General features: G+C 40.8%; 1 protein-coding gene across 2 annotated transcripts in view; it reads right to left on the reverse strand.

Moving 5' to 3' along the window:
- The window catches only part of SMCO2 (single-pass membrane protein with coiled-coil domains 2), a 35,084-nt gene extending 11,743 nt beyond the window's left edge, over nt 1-23,341 (reverse strand). For both annotated transcript variants that reach the window (XM_036300685.1, XM_036300684.1), the window contains exons 1-5: nt 22,465-23,341; nt 18,998-19,115; nt 12,363-12,496; nt 11,358-11,504; nt 6,490-6,580 (exon numbers count right to left, since the gene is read on the reverse strand). In XM_036300685.1, coding sequence (XP_036156578.1) covers nt 6,490-6,580; nt 11,358-11,504; nt 12,363-12,496; nt 18,998-19,093 — 468 coding nt within the window. In that variant the 5' untranslated portion in view covers nt 19,094-19,115; nt 22,465-23,341. The remainder of the gene's footprint in view (nt 1-6,489; nt 6,581-11,357; nt 11,505-12,362; nt 12,497-18,997; nt 19,116-22,464) is intronic.
- Between the last annotated feature and the right edge of the window lie 2,326 nt (nt 23,342-25,667).

Genomic DNA, 25,667 nt, shown 5'->3' on the forward strand with positions numbered 1-25,667 from the left:
TATGACCATGTGGTTTTTTTCTTTCAATTTGTTTATGTGATGTATCACGTTTATTGATTTGCGGATATTGTACCATCCTTGCATCCCTGGGATAAATCCTACTTGGTCATGGTGTATGATCTTTCTGATGTACTGCTGGATCCGATTTGCTAAGATTTTGTTGAGGATTTTGGCATCTATGTTCATGAGGGATATTGGCCTGTAATTCTCTTTCATTGTGTTGTCTTTACCTGGTTTTGGTATTAGGGTGATGCTGGCTTCATAGAATGAGCTTGGAAGTGTTCCTTCCTCTTGAATTTTTTGTAGTAGTCTGAGGAGGATAGGTTTTAGTTCTTCCTTGAATGTTTGGTAAAACTCCCCTGTGAAGCCATCTGGTCCTGGGCTTTTGTTTGATGGAAGCTTTTTGATGACTGCTTCAATTTCTTCCATAGTTATTGGCCTGTTGAGATTTTTAGATTCTTCCTGATTGAGTTTTGGAATGTTGTATTTTTCTAGGAATTTGTCCATTTCCTCCAGGTTGTCTAGTTTGTTGGAGTAGAACTGTCCATAGTATTTTTTAACAATCATTTGTATTTCTGTGGGGTCTGTTGTTATTTCGCCTCTATCGTTTCTGATTTTGTTTATTTGGGTCCTCTCTCTTTGCTTCTTGGTGAGTCTGGCTAGAGGTTTGTCAATCTTGTTTATCCTTTCAAAGAACCAGCTCTTGGTTTCATTGATTTTCTGTATTGTTTTTTTGGTCTCTATGTCATTTATTTCTGCTCTAATCTTTATTATCTCCTTCCTTCTGCTCACTCTGGGGTTTTCTTGTTGCTCTCTTTCTAATTCTTTGAGTTGTAGAGTTAGATGATTTACTACCATTTTTTCTTGTTTTTTGAGATAGGCCTGTAGAGCTATAAACTTCCCTCTCAGGACTGCTTTCATTGTGTCCCATAGGTTTTGGATTGTTGTGTTTTCATTGTCATTAGTTTCCAGGATGTTTTTAATTTCTTCTTTGATTTCATTGGTAACCCAATCAATATTTAATAGCATGCTATTCAGCTTCCAGGTGTTTGAGTATTTTGGGTTGTTTTTATTGTAGTTTATTTCTAATATTATGCCATCGTGGTCTGCGAAGATGCTTTTTATGATTTCAATCTTCTTGAATTTGGGGATACTTTGCTTGTGACCCAATATATGGTCTATTTTTGAATATGTGTTATGAGCACTTGAGGAGAATGTATATTCCGTGGCATTGGGGTGAAGTGTTCTGAAGATGTCTATTAAGTCCATCTGATCTAGTGAGTCATTTAGGATTGCTGTATCTTTGCTGATTGTTTGTCTAGAGGACTTATCCAGTGCTGTCAGTGGTGTATTAAAGTCCCCTACTATGATTGTATTATTGTTGATCTCTCCTTTGATATCTTCCAGGAGTTTTTTTATGAATTTGAGTGCTCCTGCATTTGGTGCATATATGTTTGCCAGGGTTATATCTTCTTGTTGTATTGATCCCTTTAGTATTATGAAGTGGCCTTCCTTATCTCTTATTATGGCCTTCACTTTGAGGTCTATTTTGTCCAATATAAGTATTGCTACCCCAGCTTTCTTTTCCTTTCCATTTGCCTGAAAGATATTTTTCCATCCTTTCACTTTCAGTCTGTGTGAGTCCCTTCTAATGAGGTGGGTTTCTTGTAGACAGCAGATGTATGAGTCATGTTTTTTTATCCATTCAGCCACTCGATGTCTTTTGTTTGGAGCATTTAGTCCGTTTACGTTTAAAGTTATTATTGAAAGGTACTTGTTTGTAGCCATTCCTTTTTTGTGTGGCTGTTTTCTTTCTGAGCTTTTTATTTCTTATTTTTATACCAGTCCCTTTAGCACTCCTTGCTTTGCTGGCTTGGTGGTGATAAACTCCCTTAGCCTTTTTTTGTCTGTGAAGCTTCTTATTTCCCCTTCAAGTTTGAATGATAGCCTTGCTGGATAGAGTATTCTTGGATTCAGTCCTTTGCTTTGCATCACTTTGTAAATTTATGTCCATTCTTTTCTGGCCTGATGTGTTTCTGTTGAGAAATCATTTGACAATCTAATGGGAGATCCCTTGTATGTAACTTTCCGTCTCTCTCTTGCAGCCTGTAAGATTCTCTTTTTGTCCTGAACATTTGCCATGGTAATTATGATGTGTCTTGGTGTGGGTCTTTTCGGGTTCACCTTGTTTGGGACTCTCTGGGCTTGTGTGACTTTTTTCTTCCCCACCTCAGGGAAGTTTTCTGATATTATTTCTTCTAATAGGTTTTCTAATCCTTGTTCATCCTTCTGTTGTTCTGGTACCCCTATTATTCGTATGTTGTTTCGTTTCATGTTGTCCCAAAGCTCCCTTAGGCTCTCCTCCTGTCTTTTAATTTTTTTCTCCAATTGCAGTACATTTTGGGTGTGTTTTGCTTCCTTGTCTTCTAATTCACTAATTCGGTCCTCCGCTTCTCCTAGTCTACTGTTGATACTTTCAATGGAGTTTTTCATTGCAGCTATATCACTCTTCATTTCTTCTTGGGTCTTACTTAAGTTGTTGATTTTTTCATCTGTTTCTTCTAGCTTCTTCCATAGGTTGTCGATTTTTTCCTCCATCCGGTTTATGCACTCTAGGACCCTTATTCTGAATTCTTTTTCTGTCATGTTGCATGCCTCTGTATTACTTAGCTGCTTTTCTGGAGAGTCCTCCTTCTCTTTCCTTTGGGGGTTTCTTTGTCTACCCATGTTTGATCTCACTGACATATCTAGATGTTGAGTCGTTCAGTGGTTGCTCCCTTGGTGGCAGTGACTCCTTGGTCTGTGGTTGCTCTTCGGGCGGTTGCGGTAGCAGCTTCTCTTCAGTTGGCAGCAGCTCCTCTGGTGGGTGCTGTTCACAGCTGTGGTGGCTCTTCTGGCTGGTGGGGCGAGGTTTCACGTACAGCTGCTGTTCCTCATCAGAGGGTGTGGTGCTCAGGAGGTTGCTGTTGCTTGGATCTGCTGCGTTGATTTAAAGGCACAAAATACAACACAACAAGGCACCACGTACCAGGCACTATACACAAATATATTCACGATATTAATAACCCCAAATAAAGGTGACCACATGAATTAAGAGAATTAGGGGATAAGGAAGAAGGAAGAGAAAAAGATAAAAGAGAAAAAAGAGCCCTAACCGGTTTGCCTCAGTGGATAGAGCATGAGCCTGTGGACTCAAGGGTCCCAGGTTTGATTCTGGTCAAGGGCATGTACCTTGGTTGTGGACACATCCCCAGTAGGGAGTGTGCAAGAGCCAGCTGATCGATGTTTCTCTTTCATTGATGTTTCTAACTCTCTATCCCTCTCCCTTCCTCTCTGTAAAAAATCAATAAAATATTAAAAAAAAAAAAGAGAGAGAAAAAAGAAAAGAAAAGTAGGGACCAAAAAAAGGAGTGCAAAAATGAAATTGGGAAAAAGGAGGGGGGAAAATAAAAGCGAGAAAAGAAAAGAAAAGAAAAAAAAAACAAAAAGAGCGAAAAGAGAGAATGAAGTGGAAGAGGGGAAGAGACTTTTTTATATGGAGAATACTCCTATAGAACAGCCATTAATCCCAACAAATTCCAGCAACAGCTCCCTGGAGATGAATGCAAACTAGAAAGAACCAATAATATAACGATGAAAATAGAATGGAGAACACTAATCCCAAAATAAAATAAAGAGGAAATAAAATGGCACTTTAAAAAAAATGGTAAAATGGTAGCAGTAATAATACTGGTTAAAAATAAGAAGGTATCCGAAACCGGTTTGGCTCAGTGGATAGAGCGTCAGCCTGCGGACTGAAGGGTCCCAGGTTCGATTCCGGTCAAGGGCATGTACCTGGGTTGCGGGCATATCCCCAGTAGGAGATGTGCAGGAGGCAGCTGATCAATGTTTCTCTCTCATCGATGTTTCTAACTATCTCTCTCCCTTCCTCTCTGTAAAAAATCAATAAAATATATTTTTTTAAAAAAATAAGAAGGTAGTAATTAAAAGGGTAAAATCAGGTGATGGAAAAAGAAGAAAAAAAAAGAAAAAAAAGAAGAAGAAAAAAAAGAAAAAAAATTGGTTTCTTAGTTAAAAGGTGAAAAAAGAAAAAAAAAATTGCAGTAGTGAAGGTCCTTCGGTTCTTCTATTCTTCAGTGTGGCTCGCCTTAGACCTGCCAGGTATTCAGGAGAGCGTTGAGTTTCCCTGCGATACACTGTTCCTCTGTGTTGTAAACCACAGTCCTTATTTTAAAGCAGGCCGCATTTGTTTCCCAGACTGCCTTATTTTGTGTTTAGCAAAGAGTCAGTTTGTGGGTCAGCCTCTGGGTGGCAGTGTTCTGGGGTTGTCCTCTGAGGCTATAGGGCCTCTCTGTCCAGTGGAAGTTCACTGCCCAGAGCTGGCTGCGTAATAGTTAGTTACTGGCGCTGTGTTGTTGCTGGGATTGAAAATCCCTCTATAGGCCAGACCCTGTTAACTCCCAGGGACTGATCAGGTTATTTTAATCCTTGATCTGGTACAGGGTGGAATCTGGGTGTGGCTGTGCTCCTTGCCTGGGGGCTGGGGGGAGGAGTCTCACTCTCCGGAGAGAATGGCTGCCCCAGTCCTGGGCTCAGGGGTGTCTCAGCATTCAATTCGCTGCCACCTCTCCCGGCCCCCCTTCTCTCCTCAGTCTCTCCCCAGATTCCACTCCTCCGCACACTCTCCCTCTCTTCAGCACAGGTGAGTGTCTGTATCCGAAATGTCCCATGAACAGGATTCAGTGAAAACAAACAAACAAACGCCGGCCGCGGAAACGGGGAAGGCTTGGTTTCTGTAAGCTTCTTCTCTTACAGGGACTGCATGGTCTGGTCAGCTCTTCAGGCTGCCCCCTTTAGGCTCAGTCCTCCGTGATCACAGAACCCAGCTCGCAATTCCCCCGGCAGCGCCAGGAATCCCGCGGTTCTCCTTTCCCCTGTTAGGGGCTGTGCCTGTCCCAAGGGATGCGGCTGTCTGCCACGCGGTCTCCCTCCGACTCTCTGGGCTCAGAGGTCTGGCAAACTTTCCTGCCCAAATCCCTGGTTTTTTTTACCTTTCCAGGGGAGTTCTGCTCTTCCCGGCTGCAAACCGTCTCACCAGCTGAGCAATTTCGCCATTTCGGGGTGGATGTTACTAGTTTCAGCTGCTCACTCCATTTGCTCAGGGACACGACCTGGGACGCGTCTGCCTATACCGCCGCCATCTTCCGTCTCGAGACTATATTTTTTAAGTGCATACACAGCTATGTAACTTCAGAGAGAATCTTCATACATATCTGTGATGTCTTTCCCTTTCAAAGTATCCATAGCTCTTATTTGTTTTTTTTTTTAAATCTCACTTTCATTTATTTTTGTGCTTGTTTATCTTCCTCCTCATTCCTTTGATATTCATCCCTCCCTAGCCCTAACTCCTGCTGAAATCCACATTCCTGTAGTACAGCTGACTTTTGAAGGAATTTTCTAAGGCAGAATAGTTCTTGACCTTTGTCCTCTTCCCTCTTTTCACAGTTTGCAATTTCCAAAACCCAAGGACTGTGAAAAAAATTCTTGACTTTTCAACTAGCACCAAATGAGGTTGCTACCTTAAAACGCTGGACCGAGTCACGGTTAAAAGTAATTTTTTCCTTGGTAATAAATCTGTGCTAATCTGTAGATGGCTTTTCATATGTGAGGGTTTGAATTACATTACCTTCTTACAATAAAAGAGCTATTTCTCCTTTACTTCTTCCAAAATCCACTTAGTTTAAACTCTTTGGCTTAAGCTAAAGCTGGGGCTGGCAATTTCAGTAAAAAAAAAAAAAAGAAAGAAAGAAAGAAAAAAGAAAAGTGGGGGGCGGGGGAAGCTAGACACAGACTTTTTCTTTTTTTAGACTTTTCTTCAAAGGCCTGAAGTTTAGTAGAGCAGAAAAAGTTATCAGTCAGGGCTCTAAAGTCTAATTATTTTCTAGAGTTGATCACTACCTTTCTTGCAATATTTTATGAATCATTATAAAAGGGAAAATCAAACCTTTCTCTAAAAAACGTAAGGAGACAAAAACAACAGGAAAACTTAGGAGAGTGAAAACCAACAGAGAACTCTTCATGAAGGAAGCAAAGACAGATGCAACTATATCTCGCACACTCTAAGAATGCAGTTCTTCACAAATACTTATTTCGTGTCTTCTCTGTACTGTTAGGTGGTGGGATACAAGGATGAAGAAGAGTTTTCCCATAAGGTACTCATCATTATCTTAAGATGGCATCAAGATATAAACCTATCTTTTTTGTCTGACTGATTTTCTAGATAGAATTTTTAAAATCTGGCCTTTTTCTTTCATCAGAGAACAGACGTGTACCCAGGCGAAAGGGGCTCAGAACTGACCACCAGATCGCATTCCTTCCTTCTTGCGACAGTAGATGGGTTTTAATTCTTGTTATGACCCTGTTAAATAATACAAGCGATGGCAGGGTCCCCACAGCCTCCCTGTTGTCCTTCCTAAGCCTCCAGCTTACCTTGATGTTTTCCCCCTTGTCAGGGTCACGGCCCTGGTGTAACTCCAGCTTTTCAATTTGGCCCTCCAAAGACATCACCTCACTTAACAAGCTGCGAACAGACCAGGAGATGGGCTAAGTCTGTGGATTAAGAAAAATCTCATAATCTTTTTTTGATCTTTTTAGAAGGATCAATTTTAATCTTTAAAAAAAAATTAAATCCAATTCCTATAACAGAAGACTCTTGGATAGTGCTTGTGTTGGAATGGGGAGACATAAATGCAATTCAAAAAAAGTAAAAAACAATAACACTCTAAATAATTTAGATAATAGCAAAGAAATGGAAGCCCTGCCCAGCCAGTGTGGCTCAGTCAGTGGTTGAGTGTTGACCTATAAACCAAGAGATCGTGGTTGATTCCCGGTTGCGGGCTTGATCCCCAGTAGGGGGTGTGCAGGAGGCAGTTGATCAATATTCTCTCTCATCATTGATGTTTCTATCTCCCTCTCCCTTCCTCTCTGAAATCAATAAAAATATATTTTTAAAAAAACTCTCCAATTAGAAAATGAACAAAAGACATGCACAGAAATTTCACCAAAAAAAAAAAATGTATAGATGGCAAAAAACACATGAAAGGATTTTTAACACCATTAGTCATGAAAGATTTGCAAATTTAAAACTACAGTGAGATATCACTACACGTGTAACTTATCAGATAGCTAAGATGGAAAATAGTAATATCACCAAATGGATGTGGAGAATTTGGATCACTCATACATTGGTGGTGGGCGGGAATATAAAATGGTATGGACAATCTGGAAAATAGTTTGGCAGTTTCTGTCAAAATTAAACTAAAAACAGACTTACCCTATGACCCAGTGATTTTACTCTGGGACAACTGAGAAATTAAGATTTATTTTCATACAGGAAGTTGTACAAGAATGTTTAAAGTAGCTTTTTTCATAATAACCCAAAACTAGAAATTGTGCAATTGACTTTTGGTGGGTGAATGATTAAACAAACTCTCTCTCTCTCTCTCTCTCTCTCTCTCTCTCTCTCTCTCTCTCTCTCTCTCTCTCTCTCTCTCTCTCTCGTATGGATATATATATCCATACCACAGACTACTATTCAGTAATGGAAAGGAAGGAACTGTTGATATATGCAACAACTTGAGTGAACCTCAAAGAAATTGTGCCAAGTGAAAAACTAATCTCAAAGGGATACATATTGCATGATTTGATTTATGTAATGTTCATGAAACAATATAATTATAGAAAACAGATTTGTTGTTGCCAGGAATTGGGAGAATGAATGGCTGTGGCTATAAAGAGGTAGCATAAAGGAGTTAAAAATCTTACCACAATGAAACATCCAGGAAATATGACTTCCTGGTGAATTCAACTAAACATATAAGGAATAAACTATGCAAGTTCCACACAAACAGGTAGGAAAACATCCAAGTTTTTCCTATGAGACAAGTATTCTTCTACTAACACTACACATTACAAGAAAATAAAAGCATGGACCAATATCTCCCATTAACATACTTCTAAAAATTTCACTTTAGTGAAGTGAATCCAACAATATATAAAAAGGATAACATATTATGACCAAATGAGCTTTATTCTGTGAATTCAAGGCTGATTCAGCATTCAAAAATTAGTCATTATACCACACCATGTCAAGAGACTATAAACAAATACAAAATGATCATTCATAGAATTGAAAAAAATCAGATTATTCTGATGTTAAAAAAAATCTCAGTAAATTAGAAATATAAGAAATTTTCTCAGTTTGAGAAAGGGCATCTTTAAAAAAAGCATCTAGCCCCGACTGGTTGGGCTCAGTGGATAAAGCATCGGCCTGTGGACTGAAAGGTCCCAGGTTCGATTCCGGTCAAGGGCATGTACCTTGGTTGCAGGCATATCCCCAGTGGGGAGTGTGTGGGAGGCAGCTGATTGATGTTTCTCTCTCATCGATGTTTCTAACTCTCTATCCCTCTCCCTTACTCTCTGTAAAAAATCAATAAAATATATTTTTTTAAAAAGCATCTAACATCAACAAAACAAGGTAAGTATGTCCATCTCTCCACTTATTCAACATTGTACTAGAGAGGTTCTAGCCAATACAACTAGGCAACAAAAAGAAGTAAAAGGCATATAGATTGGAAAGGAAGATATAAAGCTGTCTCTATTTGCTCATGATATGGTTATCTATGTGGAAAATCCCAAATAACCTACAAAAACTACTGGAGATAATAAATGAGTTTATTAAAGTCACAGGACAGGTTAATGCACAAAAATCAACTCTATATAACAACAATTAACTATTAGGAGTTGAAAATTTTAAAGTACCATTTATAGTAGTACCAAAAGCATGAATACATAGGCATAAACCTAAAGAAATAAAAAATATTTCGTATTTCTACAATGAACACTATGCAACACTGTTAGAAGGAATCAAAGGCCTAAATAAATATAGTGATATACTCTATTCATTAAGTGAAGGAGTCAATATGATAAAATGTTAATTCTTCCAAAATTTATTAATGGTAGTTTTTAAAAAAATCACAACAGAGTTGACAAGCTGATTCTAAAATCTACATGGAAAAGCAAATATATATATATATTTTAAAACTGAATAGCCAAAAATCTGTGTGTCTTTATTGTCAAAAATACACTAAATGTGCTTCAATTAGTGAATGGATAAACTGTGATATATTTGCATAATGGAATACTATCCAGCAACAAAAAGAAACAAACTGCTGATACATGCAACAAAATCGGTGAATCTCAAATGTATTAGACTAAGTGAAAGAAGATAAACTCAAAAGGTTGCATACAGTACAATTTCATTTATGTGACAGACTGGGAAAGGCAAAACTGTAGGGATTGAGAGCAGATCAGTGTTGACCAGCAGCTTAGCCAGGGGAGAGTGGTTAACCCAAAAGGCATGAGATTTGATGAGTGGTGAAAGTGTTCTATGTCACTGTGGTGGCTGTATAACTGTATGCATTTTTCTTTTCTTTTTTTTTTTTTTTAAATATATTTTTATTGATTTTTTACAGAGAGGAAGGGAGAGAGATAGAGAGTTAGAAACATCGATGGGAGAGAAACATCGATCAGCCGCCTCCTGCACACCTCCCACTGGGGATGTGCCCGCAGCCCAGGTACATGCCCTTGACCGGAATCGAACCTGGGACCCCTCAGTCTGCAGGCCGACGCTCTATCCACTGAGCCAAACCGGTTTCGGCTGTATGCATTTTTCAAAACTTGCAATAAAAACATAATTTTGCTCTGGCCAGTGTGGCTCGGTTGGTTGGGCGTTGTCCCATGCACCAAAAGATTACCAGTTCCATTCCCAGGTCAGGTCACATGACCAGGTTTCAGGCTTGATCGCTGGTAGGGGGTATGCAGGAAGCTGCCGAGAGGTGTTTCTCTCTCTTTCTCTCTCTATATAAAATTAAAATATTTTTTTAAAAACATAATTTTACTTTATATAAATTATGCTTTAATTTTTAAAGTAATTAAAATTAATGTATAGGATTTGAATAAAAACCACAAACTCTTTTAAAAAGCAAATATTAGTGTTTTGGAAGAAAAAGCTATTTGGGGTAGGATTGTCAGAAGAAGGCTGCTAGGAAGGGATATTTAAGTGAAAGGCATGGTAATGCTTAACTCCTTGGGAAGATATTTAACTGAAAGGCGAGGAAGTGCCTACAGGAAGAGTAGCCCTGCAGTGGGAAAGCATTTAGAATGTGGTAGGATGGTTCAGAAGGCCAGAGGAATTTATTTCTAAGAATAACTTGCATTTATTGTTTATTGTGTATCAGACACTGTGTTAAATTCTTTACCTACAGTAGTTTATTTAATTCCCACAAGAAACCAATGAAATGGCTGTCATCAGCCCCTTTTTTATAGACAATAAAAGTAAAGAGTCACGCCGAAACCGGTTTGGCTCAGTGGATAGAGCGTCGGCCTGCGGACTGAAAGGTCCCAGGTTCGATTCCGGTCAAGGGCATGTACCTGGGTTGCGGGCACATCCCCGGTGGGGGATGTGCAGGAGGCGGCTGGTCGATGTTTCTCTCTCATCGATGTTTCTGACTCTCTATCTCTCTCCCTTCCTCTCTGTAAAAAATCAATAAAATATATTTAAAAAAAAAAAAAAAGTAAAGAGTCAGAAAAGGCTGATTAACTTATCCAAGAAATGCCAATGTCAGGATTCAGACGAGATCAGGCGCGTTCAGGGTGGTGTGGCCGTAGACCCAATGTCAGGATTCAAACCTGGGTCCTTCTAACTCCAAAGTCCATTCTCTTTATACCAGTGATTAGATAGATAACAATTTTATTTTTCCTGTTTCATCTTAAAACTTTGCACTTAAATTCATATATGCATTAAACAAATACAATTTAATATTTTTTCATGCTGAACTGGTGGGATTCTTTTAGATAGTACTGGATAAAACTCAAGGATCATTGGGGACCTGTAAACCCCCCTTTGATACCTATTAGCATGACTTCTGGAATACACTGATGGGTCTACAATTGAAAGAACCCAGAAGTGGAATCACTGAGTCATATGGCAGTTTAATTTTTAATTTTTTAAGGTAACTCCATACTGCTTTCCCCAGTAGCTGCACCAGTCTGTGTTCCCACCAATTGTACATGAGGGTTCATTTTTCTCCACATCCTCCCCAACTGTTGTTGTTTGTTGATTTATTGATGATAGCCATTCTGACAGGTGTGACATTAACTTCTAACATAAGACTTTATACTTCTCATCCTAGAGATTTCCCTAAGAACTTTACCACCTTAAGCCCCAAGTTTCTAAAATTTCTGAAGCTATGAAAATTTTAATCATTTTCTGACCAACCTCAGCACTTTACAATTACCTCTTCACTGTGCTTTCTGATAGGGTTACTCTTTGTATAATACTGTTAATTTTCTTCATCCAGCCCATGTGATCGTCTCCGAGTTCCTTCACTTGTAGACCCGTCTGTGTATTCCAGTGGTGTAGCTGGAAAAATATGTTCTGACTCCTGCAAAAATATGATTATAATCAGTTTTAAGGTAAAAACAATGGGAAACATCTCACATGGTCCAAACTCTTTTCTTTTAAAGGGTAAGTTGGTTTGCTTATTCATTTTCTGTCACCAAAATAGGCCCCAGAGGCAGTTAGGCCTCAAGAAAGAAGTTTGGGAATGTATTTGATACCCATTATAACAGATCTTTTCAAGAATGGAGAAAATAAAGCCTATTTTTATATTTAGTAAAAACAATAGCTATATTTTTAATTTCCCTGTATAGAGTGAATGTTAAGTATTGATTTCAGGATAGTGGTGGCAGCTCAGCGGGATGGAGAGGTATACAATAGGGAAAGGGTCTACAAAGGCCTAACAATATATTTTAATGATAATTAGAATACTTTCCATATCTAGAAAATTGTCTGAGAGTGATATGGCTCTACCTATATCCTTATAAATGTCTTTATTCTGCATTCTTGCTGAACATGTAGGTAGTTACTTGTGCACATGAGTGCTTCATGGTTTAATTCAAGTATGTATTTTATTTTTTTAAAATATATTTTTATTGATTTTTTACAGAGAGGAAGGGAGAGAGATAGAGAGTTAGAAACATCGATGAGAGAGAAACATCGATCAGCTGCCTCCTGCGCATCTCCTACTGGGGATGTGCCCGCAACCCTGGTACATGCCCTTGACCGGAATCAAACCTGGGACCTTTCAGTCCGCAGGCCGACGCTCTATCCACTGAGCCAAACCGGTTTCGGCAAGTATGTATTTTAAATCTCCAAAGCCTTCCCTAACTTCTCTGCTAAGTTTCATTTTCCCCTCCAAAAAACATATTACATGTTTCCTTTAGCTTATGTCGAAGCTTACAGTTTAGGGATGTTCTCTGAAAACTGCAAAGATGTGGAGAGTTGAGGGTCCTCACACTGAGCATCATGTGTTTCTTGCTCATCCTGTTTACTCTGCAGGTCCTGGTCATGCTCAGCCTCCAGCTCCAACATATCCTGATAGTGATCATGAAAGTAGCAAAGCAGAACAGAAGGGTTATCACAACAGGTGGTGGCCCCTCTAGCCTCCCCAGGCCCCTTCTCTGGGGGCAAGCACATACTAGTAGCCTTCTCTGAAGCCAGAGCCTTCTAATGCATTTGTAAGACATGCTCTCCTGCTCCGTTGACAGAGGAAGGCTGGGGCAGGGACATGTAGAACCTCGGCGTCCACATACACAGCTCTTTTCAGTGCTGATGAGCACTAGAATTCCATTTTTCCACGGACTCTAGCACTGGTCTCTTCAAAAAAAAGTCAGTGTCAAGGAAAAGAAAAAGGGGGTGGGACTGTTCTATATTAAGAGAGTGTAAAGAGATATAACAACCAAATGCATTGCATAGATCTTGTTTGGATACTGGGTTTTTTTAAAAAAAAATACAGCCACAAAAGACATTTGGATGTTAATTAGAGAATTAGAATATTTAGAGAATTGAGACTATTAGATTACTGTGTAGAATTATTGCTAATTTTTCTAAAGCGATAATGACATTTTGCTTGTATAGAAGAAAGTGTTTTTAGTGATGCTATCTGAAATAAACAGAGATGAAGTGTCATGCTTTGACCTACTTTTAAATGGCTGGGAATATTCCATCTATTTACATATATAAAGATAAAGCAAATGTGGCAAATGGCAACAATTTTAAAATATAAGCATGAGAATATGAGAAATCAATATATATATTTTACGTTTTTAAAAATTATTGATTGATTAATTATAGAGAGAGAGATAGGGAGGAAAAGAGAGAGAAAGAGAAAACCACCAATTTTTGTCCCGCTTATTTATGTCCTCATTGGTTGCCTCTTGTATGTGCCCTGACCAGATATCGAACCCACAACCTGGTGTATTGGGACCACACTCTAACCAACTGGGCTACCTGGCCAGGGCTGAGTTGATTTTTTTGTTTGCTTTTGTTTATAATAAAGAGTTTAGAGGGAAAAACCTACTCTGTCAGTTTGACTTACAAAATTTATTTCTTTGTTTCTTTATTCTTTGCCTTGTTCTAGAAAAACATCTAAGGCATTTTCTGGTCTTTCAAGTCTGTGCACGCACACAACTGACAATGATTTCTCTCTGAACGTTTCTTATCTTTAGTGACTACATGGTAACATGCTTCTCCTTCCCTTTGAAAAAGATTGGTCTGAAATCCTTGTGCTTCAGCAAAACTATTCTTAGACGGAAAGGAGAAAAGGTCAGAGCGGAGATCAGTCTCTTATTGAAACCTTTGTATAAATTACTGACCAAGTCAGTAGAATAACTAGCATTCACATAACTCTTTACAAATTTCTTTCGTGTGTGTTATTTCTTTTAATTCTCATGATGGACGTTAGGTGGATAAAGGAAGGTATTGAAACCCCCTCTCCCGTTCACCTTTAGTGATTTGCCCAAGGTCATATGGTGTAGTGGGCTAAGCAGTCACCTCAAAAAGTTACGACGGTCTTAAGACCCTGTCGTGTGACCTTATTGGGTAAAAGAGTCTTTGCAAATGTAAGTTAAGGATCTTGGGATGAGATCCTTTTTAATTACCTGGCTGGGCTCTAAATTCAATGAGTGTCCTAATGAGAGACAGAAGAGAGAACACAAACACAACGGAGACGATCACGTGAAAACAGGCATCCACAAGCCAAGGAGTGCCTGGAGCCACCCAACACTGGGAAAGTCAGGGAAGAGTTCTCCTCTAGAGCCTTCCCAGGGGGCGTGGCTCTGCGACCCCTTGGTTTCGGAATTCTGGCCTCCAGAACTCTGAGAGAATACTTTTTTTAAAAAATATGTTTTATTGATTTTTTACAGAGGGGAAGGGAGAGGGATAGAGAGTTAGAAACATCGATGAGAGAGAAACAGTGACCAGCTGCCTCCTGCACACCCCCTACTGGGGATGTGCCCGCAACCAAGGTACATGCCCTTGATCAGAATCGAACCCGGGACCCTTCAATCCTCAGGCCGATGCTCTATCCACTGAGCCAAACTGGTTAGGGTGAGAGAATACTTTTTTAATACATTGCTTATTGTGGTCATTTGTTACAGCAAACATGGGAAAACAATACATATGGCTAGTAAGTGTATGGACCAAAACTTGAATTTGTTTTTCTGATTCCAAAACCATGGCTCTTCTCATCATATCCAGGCCTTGAGTTCAGATTAAGAAATATCTAGTCCCTATCACTGTCACTTTCACAACCCACTGGCACCACATCAGTGATATGACGATCATTATCACATTTATAGATGAAGAAACCATGGCTAGATTTCCCAAGTATTATATGACTCAACTATATTTAACTACCTCTTCATGGAAAAAAGGCATCTACAATTTCAATTTCTTTCTATCAAATCTTTTCTTTTTAAATCCTCACCTGAGTATAAATTTTTATTGATTTAGAGAGAGAAAGAGAGAGGGAGAGAACAATCAATTGGGTTGCCTCCTGTATGTGCCCCAACCTGGGATTGAACCCACAACCTAGGTACTTGCCTTGACTGGGAATCAAACCTGCCACCGTTTGATGTGTGAGAGGATGATCCAACCAAATGAGCCACCTGGTTAGGCCCACTAATCCATATGATTAGAAAGTCAAAAGCAGCGGATACACTGAGATGTAGAGAAAGGTTGGGAATTGGAGGATCTTAATTCTAAGCCTTGTTTTACTGCTGTGGATGCTGAACCATCCACCTAACCCTCTAAAGCTGTTTTCTGTTCTAGAATAAGAAAATTGGACGGGATCATGTCTAGAGTTCTATGTCTGATAATCTATGACGATATTTCTTGCTTTTAGTAATCAATCCACTGGAATGGTTAATGTGCCACAAAAGGGTCAAAGGGCAGAAAATGTAAATAAAAGATATTCTTAAGTCTGCACGATTGGACACATAAAGAATTGTGTATATATGTTTTTTTTTATATTTTATTGATTTTTTACAGAGAGAAAGAGAGAGAGATAGAAACATCGATGAGAGAGAAACATCGACCAGCTTCCTCCTGCACACCCCCCACCGGGGATGTGCCCGCAACCCAGGTACATGCCCTTGACCGGAATCGAACCTGGGACCTTTCAGTCCGCAGGCCGGCGCTCTATCCACTGAGCCAAACTGGTTTCGGCATGTGTATATGTTTTAATAACAAACTAAAAGTGTGCTTGTATGAGATACATATCCCAGTCACTATTTTCTATTTCTGGGCAGCTCTTTGAAGAGCTCCTATGTCTCCATTTGGATGTGCCATAGGCACCTCAGTTTCAGCAAGCAAAAAACTGAACTCGTCGTATTCCCCTCTACCTTGTCCAGGTTCCCCATCCTCTCATATGGGCTCCTTATCCATCCAGATGCCTCTGCCAGATGCTGGAAGAGGTCCTGGCATTTTCCTGGCAGACATCGCTTTTTCTCTTTATTATCCATGTCATACCCACTTGGTGTCCAGCCCAAGAACACCTGTCTTTAAGTCAGTGTCCTTTCCCCCATCTTCATGGCCTCCTGCTGCCAGTCAGTGCCTTCCTTCAGTCCTCATCAGTTCTTGACGCCTAGCAATGTCCTGGCTTCCAGCCTGCATCCTACATTATCTCCACATCTTAGTGTCCTGCCTACCTACTTGCCCATCATACCTTTCCTTTCCCAGAACCCTTCCTCTCTCAGAACACAATTCTTTTTGGACCCTCTGTCTTTGCATGTGTAGTCCCATCTTTTTGAAATGTTTTCCCCATCCAGTTTATCCTTCAAAACTCGGTTGTCAGGCAGACACAGCTGATTCTCACAGCCACTTGGCCTGGGGGTCAAACCCTCCCTGGTATTAGCTACAACAATCAAGGCTTAACTACAAGACTGCGCACAAAGACCACTAGGGGGTGCACCAAGAAAGCATAACAAAATGCGGAGACAAAGAAACAGGACAAAATTGTCAATGGAAGATATAGAGTTCAGAACCACACTTTTAAGGTCTCTCAAGAACTGTTTAGAAGCCGCCGATAGACTTAATGAGATCTACAAGAAAACTAATGAGACCCTCGATGTTATGATGGGTAACCAACTAGAAATTAAGCATACACAGACTGAAATAACGGATATTATACAGACTCCTGACAGCAGACCAGAGGAGCGCAAGAATCAAGTCAATGATTTGAAATGCGAGGAAGCAAAAAACACCCAACCGGAAAAGCAAAATGAAAAAAGAATCCAAAAATGCGAGGATAGTGTAAGGAGCCTCTGGGACAGCTTCAAGCGTACCAACATCAGAATTATAGGGGTGCCAGAAGATGAGAGAGAGCAAGATATTGAAAACCTATTTGAAGAAATAATGACAGAAAACTTCCCCCACCTGGTGAAAGAAATGGACTTACAGGTCCAAGAAGCACGGAGAACCCCAAACAAAAGGAATCCAAAGAGGACCACACCAAGACACATCATAATTAAAATGCCAAGAGCAAAAGACAAAGAGAGAATCTTAAAAGCAGCAAGAGAAAGAAACTCAATTACCTACAAGGGAATACCCATACGACTGTCAGCTGATTTCTCAACAGAAACTTTGCAGGCCAGAAGGGAGTGGCAAGAAATATTCAAAGTGATGAATACCAAGAACCTACAACCAAGATTACTTTATCCAGCAAAGCTATCATTCAGAACTGAAGGTCAGATAAAGAGCTTCACAGATAAGGAAAAGCTAAAGGAGTTCATCACCACCAAACCAGGATTATATGAAATGCTGAAAGGTATCCTTTAAGAAGAAAGAGGAAGAGGAAGAAAAAGGTAAAGATACAAATTATGAACAACAAATATGCATCTATCAAAAAAAAAAAAAAAAAACTCGGTTGTCATATTCCTGGTCATCTCCCTGTACGGCCCCTGCCATGACTCTGTAGCACATCCAAGACTCCTGGCATGGATCTGTTGCACATGACTGTTATCTCCTTGTTTGAGCCCTTCCTAGTATGAGTGCTCACTGAGGGGAAAGAGGTTGTACCTATGTCTCCCCACACTTCACAGTGCCCAGCACATAACGGATGCTCAATAAGCAGTTTTAGAATAAACAGACTCCAGAAGTAGGCAAAATACATTTTGCTTGTGAGAGATGCAGACAAAAGCAGGAAATAGGAAAGTGTGTTCACTCACCTGGCATCCAAAATCAACACTGTGTAGAACAGTGGAAGAAATCAGGAATGTGAAACCAGAGCAAAATAGTATTCATTTCTAAATATTGGGTGGGCAGGGTGTGCTTTGATGGTTAGATAGAGCAGCTTTGGCAGTTTGACTAAAGTCGATTTTATTAATTAAACCAACAATTGTGTGTGTGTGTTTTAACTTCTATTAACTCTGTTCATTTCCTGAACCTGTCCTTTAAATCTTCCGATCTTCCCTTATAAAAACAAAAAAGTGACAGTTTATGCCAAGTATAGACCTTCTGGTTTGCTTTCAGAGAATAAGAGAAAAATGTTTCTTTCTCAAGTAGTCATAGATTTTTCCTATTATCAGCAGAGAGGCTAATTTATGAAAACAAAGTGTTAATTATGCACCTGCATGTGATTTATTTATGCAATTGTAGATTTTTCCGTGTAAATAAATTAATAGGAAGAATACAGTCATAACAATTTAAAAATGTTTTGTTAAACCTTGTGCCCTGACTTGAAATTTGTAAGGAATAGTCTGAGAGTGTGGTCTATTCGATAAACTCGTACACAGGGAATAATGTTATTCTCTAATTAGACTTATTCTGTCCTGGGTCAACAAGTGATGGTGTCACAGTTCACTGACTAACAGCACTCAGGAGGGCACGTGAAGGCAGGAGAGATGTGGGGCAAAGCGGGTCTAATGGTATAGCCTTTTCCTGGAATCCAGGCACGAGATGCCCACAAAGAATCAGATGAAACTATTGGTAAAGTGATCGCTTCAATTCATGTTTCCCAAGATCATAGACACCACCCCCCCCCCAACTCCAACACACACACACCTCAATTTCCCTATAGCCAAAATGCCTGGGGAATCTATGGAAATATTGTTCAACAATAAGAGAGGGGGCCTTGGCCTTTGCTTTGATCTAAATGGTAGTGAAAGCATAACCTCTTTCCAGGACAAGCTCAGGCTTTGTCTTAACTCCCCCCACTCCTTGTCAGCTGGGTGACTGAATTTCAAAGACTGAGCAGGGTTTAGACTGAATTAAGAGTAACTAGATATTTCTGATGCCTTCTGTTGGAAGACAACCTGTGAGCAAGGGGGATTTTACATGTGGTAATTTGAACGAAGGTGAAAAATGTCACTAATCCCAGAGACAAGAGTAACATGTGCTGCACAGTTTTCTGCAGGCGGCTAACTCGCCTCTGCAGTGCTCACAGCAGCCCTCAGAGGAGACAAAGCCTCCCTCCTGGTTGCAAGCTCAGGAGGTCTTGCACGGATGTACCACGAGGAAACCCTCGGAGATTGCCTTTGCGCTTGGAGATAAGAAGTTCCTCTCTTCCCCACCGTGACATTGAAGTCTCTCCCTTACCTGTTTTTTAGTGGCTGCCTCTTGAAGGAAGTCAGTTTGAGGATTTTCAAAGAAAATGTTGTCCTCATCATCTGATCTGTCCAAGATGTGATCCATTTCGGTAAATTTCCTTAGCCAACTGCAAGGCACACAATCAACACAGATGCTGTGATTATGCCTTCTGTCTACAGCTTAGGCTTGCCCTGAATACTGTTAGAGGGAGAACACTGGGACCTCTCCAGGCCCCAAGGAACACCAGCTGTCCTTGTACTGATTCCATTCTGCCTGAAGGATGTCTAGCTCAGTAGATTGCACACGATGGGAAGAAAGAGGCTGGGTAACGATTTGTTGACTGACTCAATACATGATTTAACAGTGAGGGTCCAAATTCCAAAGCCATCGTGGCTGTGTCGCTCTGTGTGGAAATATTAGTGAGCAATACAAAATAGCCAGGCTAGGGAGGTGGGAACCTTTATTTGTATGACCTCTTTCTGATTATATGTAGGGTATCCCCCCAAAATGTATACATACACTTGGAATAATTATAAAGGCAGTGTCTATTAAAATAAACACTTCATTTTTAAAATTGAGCTATCAGCTATTAAAGTATTACTTTTTGGGGGGACGCCCCATATATGCACATTATAAAAAATAGAAATTGGCAAAAGAAAATAAAAATCACTGGTACTCCAGGGATAAGCAGAGATACCCCACAGTTATACAAACAAAAGCACTGTTAATATTTTGGTATATGTATTTCCATTTTAAATGTGATGGGTTTTTAAATTCTTTTACTATTATTGACCGTTAGATTTTTTCTATTTTTTTTACTATTATAAATAATACAGTAATGAATTTCCTTATTTAGTCATTTCCAGAGCATCTCTATAATTTACTTAGGATACTTCCCTAGAAGTGGAAATACTGGGAATACAATATATACATTTTTAAAGACTTAGAAAAATATTCCCAAATTACTTTTTTAAAGATTCGACCAATGTACACCATCTGCAGCTGGTGGTCTGAGAACAGGAACCTTCACTCCAGCCTGACAGGCAAGGGTAGCTGGAGAGCAGAGAGGGAATCTTAGGGTACGTTGGGAGCAAGAAAAACAAAGGTGAAAGGAAATGGGAGAGAAGGGAGAGAAGATAGAGAGGCATGAGACGAGTTCTAATATGCTCAGAAGAAGACCTATAATAGTGATTCTCAACCTTCTGGCCCTTTAAATACAGTTCCTCATGTTGTGACCCCCAACCATAAATTATTTTTGTTGCTACTTCATAACTGTAATGTTGCTACTGTTATGAATCATAATGTAAATATCTGATATGCAGGATGGTCTTAGGCAACCCCGGTGAAAGGGTCGTTCGACCGCCAAAGGGGTCGCGACCCACAGGTTGAGAACCGCTGAGCTATAAGAAAGAATATGAAACGTAACTCCCAGTAATTGACAGAAAGCAGAAGGATTGTACCCAGCACTAAACAGGAAGCAAACTTCCCCTCTGTGTACTCCAATGAGTGACAACAGCGACATGGCCTAGAATTGGAGGGTAGCCTGGCACCTAGGGTCCTGAAGGACAGAGGAGACGGTGGAGTGATGGGGAGGGAAGTGATATCATGCAGGAATTTCCCTGGAAAGGTGATTTACAGCTGGGATTAGGAACAGGAGGAAGGAAAATGGCACGGGGAACCTAAGGGATGTTGAAACCAAGGGCTGGTCTTTCACTCTGTGGCAAAATTGAGCTTTGTCCTTGATCCATGTGGGGATCTCCAGTGGCTGCAATTCAAAGGGGTCCCCTGTGAAGGAGAAGCAGCGGGAAAAGGCTCCATCCTCCTTAACTGGGAGTCTGACAAAGAAGAATAAACCTTTGGTCTCATTCAGGAAGGCCACTGAGACCCACCCAGTTTCATCCCAGCTCCTATCTGGACAGTTGCATCTGTTTCCTGAAGGTGTTAAGGATTACGAAGTCAATTCCAAGCTCTGAAAGATGGATGACCACTGAGATCTTTCCTGTTGAAAAATTAGAATACTGCACAAATAATATTTCCTGATTTTGGTAACTCTCTGGCATCCTAGTAGCATGTATTGGGCGATTTAAAAGGAGATATGGTTCTCTCAATCCAGCTACCTACACAAATTCTGCCTCCGTACATTTTCTCACGTTTCAAGTACCACTTAGAATCCTAATGATGACTTGTGTTTGTGCAGCTCCTAAGATTACAAAGTGCTTTTCACATGTTTTCTTGTTCAGTTCCCACCACAACACAGTGAGGAAGGTATGTGTGCAGTAACTGAGGCTCTGGTGGGTGGTGTGATTTGCTAAGAGTTGTATAGCTGGTGAACTAGCAAAGTCAGGACTCAGAAATTCGAGGTCCTTACAGCTCCTTGCAAGAGATTTCGCCCCCACCCTCAGTGATGACTTAGACCATGGCTCTGCAGTAAAACTTCCTGGGATGGTGGAAATGTTCTCTGTGTTGTTCAGTACAGCAGGCACTAGCCACGTGTGTCCACTAAACATCTGAGATGTAGTTAATGCCACTGAGTAACTTAATTTTTAACTTAAATCTAAACAGCCACCCTACTGGACAGGTCAGAATTTTCTAGACCAGGAATTAGCAAACGGTAGCCCACAGGCCAAATCCATCCTGCCACCTGTTCCCGTAAATAACATTTTATTGGAACATAGCCACGCCCATTCCTTTATGTATTGTCAATGGCGGCGTTTGTGACAGGGCTGAGTAATTGCAAAAGACCTACACGTGGCATGAAAAGCCTAAAATATTTAACATCTCGCCCTTTGCAGAAAGAGTTGGCCAACTCCTATTCTAAGCCGTCACCTTCTTCTGTGATGCTGGGTGTTTGTTACAGTGAGTCAACTGAAAGTAGTGAATAAGAGTTTGAATTTTGGAGAGTCAGGCTGAGTTCCCATCACAACTCTTAGTGCCTAAGCATAATCTTAATGCTCCAAGTCTTATTTCCATCACCTGTAAAATGTGGCTAACATTGCACTACTAACGTTATTGAAGTTGTGAAGAGTAAACCAAACAATTCTTGCTGTGCTTCACACAGTGTCAGATGGATGCAAACACTTGTCAATGTTAAAAATAAGATAAAACCAGTAGAAAGGGGAGCTATCACTAAGGTTTATTTAGCTTAAGTAATATAACAAACTAGTAGTAATAATAATACATGCACAGCTCTTTCAGTTTATGAAGCATTTTCACTCAGTTGTTTCATTTAATCCTCACATCTACCCTGTGGTCAAGCAACCCAGACAGATCTTATTACTTCCATTTGTTTTTTCTTTTTTACATGAGGAAACCAAGACTCAGAGAGGATCCACGATTTGCCTAAAATGTTATTGCTCAAAAATGGTAGGATCAGGATTTAAACCTCCCAATCCTGGCTGAAAGTTTTACAATCATCCTATTATACATAACATTTAATGCCCATTATGTTTTAATGGATTGGTCCACAGCCTTCTTACCTCAAACACAAGCCGTCTTTTTGAAGTTAACTTTGGACCGGTCTGCAGACCAGCAGCACCTGGGAACTGGCTCAACACGCAGAATCGCAGGCTCCACCCTCAACTCACTGAGTCAGCCTCTGCGTTGTCACAAGCTCCCAGGTGATTCATATACATAGTAAAGTGTAGACCCTATAAACTGCAAACCCTTTTCTCCCTCCACCCCATGTATCCATTCCTATATGTGTACACCACTGACCTCTAGGACTACTTGGTAAAACTGGAATGAACCCCTCCGCCTTGCCCCCACTTCAACAAAACCTTTACAATTACAAATTTGGAAAAACATGAATCAAAAAGAACAGATCAACTACTTTAAAAGACAGCTGAAGAAATCTCTAGCTTATATTTTGTGGGCATTTTCTCCAGGCCGAACCACCCAGATCACCCCCTTCCATACCTTCTAGCTAGACAATTTGGAAATCTCAGGAGTTTTAAAGCGTGTTTCCACTAATCAAGGCTTTGCTGTCACCAGAGGCTCCTGGCAAGGTTATAATGAGTTGGTACAGCTGTGAAATATAATGTAAACCTGGTAATGTCCTTGTTCTTCCCCGTTTGGTAATCACAAATACCTCTGAATTCAGTGGTGCAGACTAGCAAAAGTCAAGCTTCTCTGGAAAGTTCTGGTGATGCCAAATCCTTCTTTTCCCGGCACCAGAGGCAGAGAGGAGGCCATTGATGAGTGGTCCACACCTAGGCAGGTAAGTTTGCAGTTGGACTTGCCCGCTCTGACATTCCACTTGGAATGGGGCACATGCAACCCTTCAACCCCCTCTCCCAGGGTTCCAGGGAGACGCTGCTCTCCTGCTTTTCCTTGAACTTGCGTCCCCAGCTCCCAGCTTCCTTGCCAATTCTTTGAAAACGAATTCCTTCTCCCACCCCAGCCCTCTGTCCATCCATCTATAAGCCTCTGACATGATGCTCTGGATGCTCTCCCAACCTCAGCTGCTTCTGCCACGCCTGCCTCTTGCGCCTCCTTATCTGAGACCTTCCACATGGAGGACAGGACTTCTCCCACTGCTTCTCCACCAGGGCTGCCCCTACTTTATGCTCTGGTACCTACTCAGCCTTGAAGTCCACACTTCCCCTTACCCACCCTTCACAGCCCACTCTCACTTCCCCCAGGATTTCAGTGCCAAGGTCACATTGCCCTCTGTACCTCAGCTTCTCCCTTCACTCTTGGGGAACTCAGCACCCACGGGAGGGGCCTACCAGTCTGACCTTATAGGCTCCAAGCCCCTCAACCCTTAGGCTTTCCTCTGCACCCACCAAAATCATTCAGCAGCACAGAAATGAAACACAGAACCGTTTTTATAAGCATAAACTTTAACATTAGGTCAGTGTTTGAAACTTGGCTTTGCCATTTATTAGCTATTTGGTTTGGGGCAGAGTTTAATTTTTTTGTCTGAAAAAAAAAATGGGTTTGAAAATACCTACCTAATTGGTTTGTCAGGGAGATAAAGGCCATGGTGTGAGGAAGGAGCTGAGGTCAAGCTTGCGCTAGAATGTAGGCTCCATGGGGACAGGGATGTTTGTGTGTTTTGTTGACTACTGTATCCCCAGCCCTAGAAGAATGGCTGGCACGTAGTAGGTGCTCAAAACAATTTTTGGCAAAGGAATTGGATGAATGCTACATGGTCACCATGACTTTTACGGCAACATTTTGGGTCTTGTCATCATTTCCTCAGCTAAATGCTGAAGCTCAGATGTCTCACTTTTATTCTTCTGAGCTTTACTACCTTCCCTACCAAGTTAGAAATCCAGACCCCATCACCTTGTGACCTCTCACAGTGCCTGCTGGGCCACTCCGCAGCCTTGGGTTCATGCCTCATACCATGACTATGATCCTACCTTTGGCTGTCCCAGGTAACCTCATGTTTCTTTAAGAAAAATCTCAAGATTCTTATATGAGTGGTTCCACCACAACTTCAACAGCAATAGCCAACATTTACTAGGTGCTTGCTAATGTGCCAGGCATTCTCCTACGTGTTTTACATATGTTACCTAATTTAATTCTTACCACCTTTTCGGAAGGAAGGGATCTGGGATTCAAACCCAAACCTGGTTCGTCGGGCTCCAGGGACTGTGCCCTTAAGCACCGCCATATGGACTATCCTTCACATTGGGTTCTCACTCTTACTCGGCGGAGAGTTAGGCATCTCTTGTTGACTCCCAAACATGTGGGCCACAACAGCTGTTCTCTGTCCTGCTCAGTGCCTTTCCCACTCTGCCCCACTCCCAAACACTGCCAGCTCCCTCTGAGAGCACTGACCGGGCTTCCCACATAACCAAACAGATAGGGGCCATCTGATGGGAGTCTTCCCACTGCCCAACGGCTCCCTTCAGAACACCCCAGTGTTTCCCTCACCCTCTCCCACTCCCTTTCTAGGTCAGAGAAAGTACTTTTCCGCTCTCCTTGCTCTGACTCCCATGATTCAGACCTTTGTTTATTCTTTAGGATTGTATTCCATTAATTATCAATTCTCTTGCCATTTCAAAACTTCTCTTGAGTGCCTCTTTTGGCAGTTCACCAGGAGCTCACAATTTCTCTGGGGAGCAAGACATAAAAGTATATTTCTTCATCTTCAAGCTCTGCCTTTACGTGGTTGCTTGGCCTCTGTGTGCAAACATGCTTCTGTTTCCCCTCCTGTAGGAAAAAAAAAAATCCTTCATTTTGTGTATTTGAGCGACCATCTTGTCTCTCTCATTTCATTTAACAGAAATTTCTCAACATTTCAGAAAACGTAGATGTCATTTCTATTGCTCATGACATATTCTTATCTTAAATGCTTTCTGTATGGCTTCTTGATTGCAAGGATTTTTTTTTTTTTTGGAGGGGGAGGTTATGTTTGTAATTTAGGAGCCTTGAATAATCTAATTTCTTCGGTGGGGTGACAATAGTACACTGTTTCTCACACTTCTTTGACCCCACAGCTATTTCTGTGCTCACAGCACTGTTTCAGGGGCCATGTTTTGGGAAAACCTGTTGTAAGGTTGTAGCTGATGTAAATAAAGTTCTAGGCACACAGGATGCTCGTGTACAATAAACAGCGGCAACCACAGTCATGGGACATCCCTGGCCCTGCTTCTGGATTTTACGACCCTGAGAGCTTTCCTGTCATCCGGTGTCATAATCACTAGGTGCTCAGAAAGAGCCTTCTATG

This window comes from Myotis myotis, unplaced genomic scaffold (assembly GCF_014108235.1).
Source record: "Myotis myotis isolate mMyoMyo1 unplaced genomic scaffold, mMyoMyo1.p scaffold_m19_p_3, whole genome shotgun sequence".
NCBI lineage: Eukaryota > Metazoa > Chordata > Mammalia > Chiroptera > Vespertilionidae > Myotis > Myotis myotis.